The 4,192-nt window shown below is 40.5% G+C and overlaps 1 protein-coding gene and 1 long non-coding RNA gene across 2 annotated transcripts; one reads left to right on the top strand and one right to left on the bottom strand.

Moving 5' to 3' along the window:
• Window positions 1-777: 777 nt before the first annotated feature.
• On the bottom strand, window positions 778-2,836 carry LOC115739996. The gene is made up of 4 exons (XM_030673331.2): window positions 2,778-2,836; window positions 2,069-2,259; window positions 1,923-1,986; window positions 778-1,462 (listed from the first exon to the last, which is right to left on the bottom strand). Exons 2-4 carry the CDS (start codon window positions 2,224-2,226, stop codon window positions 1,157-1,159), a joined length of 528 nt encoding a protein of 175 aa, XP_030529191.1. The 5' UTR covers window positions 2,227-2,259; window positions 2,778-2,836; the 3' UTR covers window positions 778-1,156.
• LOC115740003 lies at window positions 1,461-1,847 on the top strand. The gene is made up of 2 exons (XR_004015313.2): window positions 1,461-1,585; window positions 1,621-1,847. It is a non-coding gene; the product is annotated as an uncharacterized LOC115740003 (long non-coding RNA).
• Window positions 2,837-4,192: the final 1,356 nt, after the last annotated feature.

Raw genomic sequence — 4,192 nt, 5'->3', positions numbered from 1 at the left:
CCGGTCACTGGGTGCGAATGAGACAGTTTTCCGGTCCAATTTCAGTACCATTTCCACATTAGACAACACCAACTTGATAATTGCATGCCAGTACGTACTTCTACGAATCAAAGAAGCGCCGTTGATTTCCTCTCATCATATTGATATAAGAAACAATCTAACTCAGAATCAGGGCATGAAATGTGAATCAGTTGCTAACAATTTAAGAAGATGCTGTTGTCTACCACTGAACAAAAGAATGTGAAGTATTACGTTGCTCCTTAATAGCCTTTTAAATCATTAAGACAAAAGAATCAGCACTCACTTTTCTCAAAAGAATCGCAGTATCGGAATACACCTTTCCTTTTGGAACCCAATACCGATGGCCATTTTGATTTTTGTATCGAAACCATCACATATAGTATTGTCGAGTAGTAAAGGTGATGACGGTACAAGAAGATAGCAAAAAAAGGAAATCCTCAAAAGGCACTGATAAACCAATTCAAACGACGACCGGCACAGTTACCTACACTAGTACTACTGAAAACAAGTTCAGTGGCGGAGGGAACAGCAAGACATGAGCTGACATAGGTAAGTTCTTCCCTGCTCTGCTTTGACGATGCGGAGAAAAGCATAGCAAATAAGAGATGTCCTTACGAAAGTAGCCTGAAGGGTGATCCTTTCAGAATCAATCAGACCTTTCAAATTCAAAATCGTCTAGCCAATCAACACCTCAAGCATCGCCACGAAGTTTTCTCGTCGTCTCGCAAAAAGAGTAGAGTAAGTCATAACACGAAATAAGGCAAGATCGATCAGAAAATATCCACAACTTTACATGTGACCCAAAATGATGGACTGTACAAAACATCAAATGGATGATTTCTACTAAGAAATCATTTCTCTTGGCAATCCTCCCTATATTACATAATAACTCTCTCACTAATTCAGCACCCGCTGCAAGAACAGACACTTGGTGGCTCTCCTCTCGTTCAATCAACCTACTTACACTGACACTAAAATGCAAACTGCTGACTAGAACAGATGGTATTTACAACCCTAAACGGTACTCGAATTCTCTTCTTCCAAAATATTTCGAAACTCTCGCTTGTCTGCTTGACTATGTGAAGTATGCCCTGCATTAAGCTCCTTCCTATGTACAGTTTCTTCGGTGGAGATTTTATGCAACAGCAGGAATGCTAGAATTTTTGCTATCCCTGTTAAGGCAGTCAAAACCTTCTACTCTAACAGCTGCAGGTTTGACCCCAAACTTCATCCTCACGCACCCTTTGCGTGCAGAAGCTGATGGAGATGGTAAACCTGATGGCGACATAGCTGGCAACGCCATAATTGGAGTAATCTTTTCATCCCTAAAGTGGGCATCCTGTACTAAAGGGTTCTCAGCCCTTCTTGGTGGAGATCCAGCAAAAAATGGGGGCGTCGAAGCGACCGGCAGCGGGGATTGCAGCTCCAACTCATAATCCTCCTGCAATAAATTAAACCTCCTTTATGTGACGGGCTAACGGGAAAAAACCGAATCTGAGGACTAAATGTCAATGCAGAAATGGACAAAAACATTAGATTTAACTTAAAAATACATTTTGCGCAGGTCAGTTATTAACGATTCCCTAATGTGTTGCGCAGGTCAGTTATTAACGTTTCCCTAATGTGTCAATTGAGCAGCTGTTTTCAAGTTACTCTTATTCCTCTCTTTCCCCGTTAAAAATTGCAAAAGAATGCTTGAATAGATCCACTCAACAAAACAATAGGACCAGGACACTTAGATGAAGCAAAATAGCTGAACAAACTGATTCATACTTTCTAAGAACCAAAACATTCGATAACTGAATTCAGATCTTGACTATTAAGCACTGAAAGGATGAGCCAGAATTCCAGCCAGTTCAGAGACAGGGTCAGATGTGGATTGATGAGACAGATCCAAATACCTTCTTAAGGATGAGGTCCAGAAGCTCTGCCGCAGCTTTCGATTTGCAAATCTCAGATCGATGGCTGTTCATCAGAAACCACAGAGTGTTATTTCAAAAGTTCAAACACCAAAACAATTCATCCAAACACAGAGACAAAGAATTACCTTATCTGAGACCTCAAAGGGTTGTTAGACAAAACCCCAAGCCGTCGAGGCTTGGGACAAACAACCGGCTCCCTCCGGTCAGGGACGGAGACGAAGCCCCTCATCTCCTCAAAGGCGGCGACAAAGGCGTTCTGCTCAACACTCCGGAAATGATCCATCTCTTAAAACCGCTGTAGTCCGAACTAGAACGCCTAACCATATCCAAAACACCAGAATCAACACACGCAGCAAAAAAAAAAGACAAGATCTGATCGAACAGGCCAATTGAACCGAAACAATTCGCTCAGAAACGACCATCAATTCTTCTAAACTCCAAAAACAAAACAGCTACGGAGTTTCCCTCCCGGTATTGCCAGATCGGAGCAAACATCTAGAGAAAAACAGGTTCATCCCCCAGCACTCCACAAAGGGCTGACAACTTTTGCTACGAAATGGCAAAATAGAAGCATTTGCGGCTCAATTGAGCTGAAACTAACATCAGACAGTCCAAAGAACGCATGAAACGGACGCAAAACAACGTAAGGCACGCAAACTCTCCCGCAGAAACAGCTCAAGTGACGCGACGAGCTCCGACGGAATCAGAAACGAAGCAACGGACGCGGCACGGAACCGCGAAGCCACCGGAGCTAGCAGGTGGACGATGCATACCTAACACGCGAAGATCGTCGACCACGAGATCGAGATCTAGAGATCTAGAGAGAGAAAATACCTCTACGGATCCTCCGAGGAAAGAGAGGAGAAGGATGCGCCACGAAGAGAGAAGGAGGAGAGGCCGAGACTCGGAGATCGCGAGGAATTTATTAGGGAGCGAGCGATCGATGCAGGAGAGATTAGGTGGGTGGAGTAGTGGGGGCGGCGCGTGTGAACGCGCGGGGACGGCGTCGTTTTGGATTATAACCCCCATGGCCCATGTGGTCCTAAACATATATAAATAAATAAATAAATAAATTTAAGAATATTTTCTTCCTTTTGCATTGCATGAGTGAAAGCTACTTGCCCTTTGATTTTTCAATGCGCCTTTTCGGGTTCTGCGAAGGTGGGGTTGGGATGTTTTTGGCATGTTGCGATTTACCTTCATCGCCTAAAAATTATTCTAATTCCCTTTTGTGTACCGCTCTTCTCGTCTAATTCGACAAGTAAATCGCCTCATTAAGGAAACGTGGTGGACTCACTTGCCTCAAAAGACTTTTTTGTCCCCGTGTTTCTTAATTTTCAAAACCGATATTCCGAGTTTAAAATATGATATCGTATATTTTTTTTTTTTTTTGAATCTAAAGATATGATATCATATTAGCGCAACATAATAAAAGTCATAAGCTTATTACAATTGTGTCAATTCAATTTATTTTTTTTTGCCAGTTAAGTTATAAAACTTTTGTATTTATGACAATTCAATCAATCCGATCAATTTTGATTGTGACACGAGCTTATGATTCATCTAGTAATGCTTTTTGATTGTGTGAGTATCGTGATTTTTTTTTTTTTTCTATATGTAGCCAGTACAATCAAGCATCTATCGGATGTCTTGCACAAGCAAAATTATGTAAATTTGCAACCCAAATAAAAATACGTTTTATTTTACTTGATTATGTTAATTTCGAGGTTTGCTTAAACCGTATAAAGTTGATGTATAATACGAGGAACGTAAAGTGAAAAAGATCAAAGAAAGAGGACCGAAAGTAATGAGAATAGCGTTCACCGTTTACACCTACGGATATCATCATATACTTGATTATTCTTTTTTTGACAATTTTCTTTATCTGGGTCTTCCCCCTCGTATTTCGTAAAGGAAATTAAAAAGAAACGCCGTAAATAAGGAAGTAAGATAATTTAAGATCTAAAAATAGCACTTTGGATTATATACCTCAGAAATTTTGTCGAAATGAAAACTAATGCAATGGAATTAAATGCATAATATACAATCAACATGTATGATTTCATGGCATGCATTAGAGCACATTTCCGAGATTTTGGATATTCCTTAAATCGTTTCATCTAAACTCTAAGATGTAAAATTTAGGGGTATTCTATAGGATGAAGGAAAAAAAATATTTTCTCTCAACTATGAAGGTGTTGTGGGGAAAGTAGACTCCAAGTCATCTTCGAATAGGTACCGTCGTGTAG

This window comes from Rhodamnia argentea, chromosome 2 (genome assembly GCF_020921035.1).
Source record: "Rhodamnia argentea isolate NSW1041297 chromosome 2, ASM2092103v1, whole genome shotgun sequence".
NCBI lineage: Eukaryota > Viridiplantae > Streptophyta > Magnoliopsida > Myrtales > Myrtaceae > Rhodamnia > Rhodamnia argentea.
The sequence above is the reverse complement of the archived record's forward strand: the minus strand, read 5'-3'. Positions and strand labels throughout refer to the sequence as shown.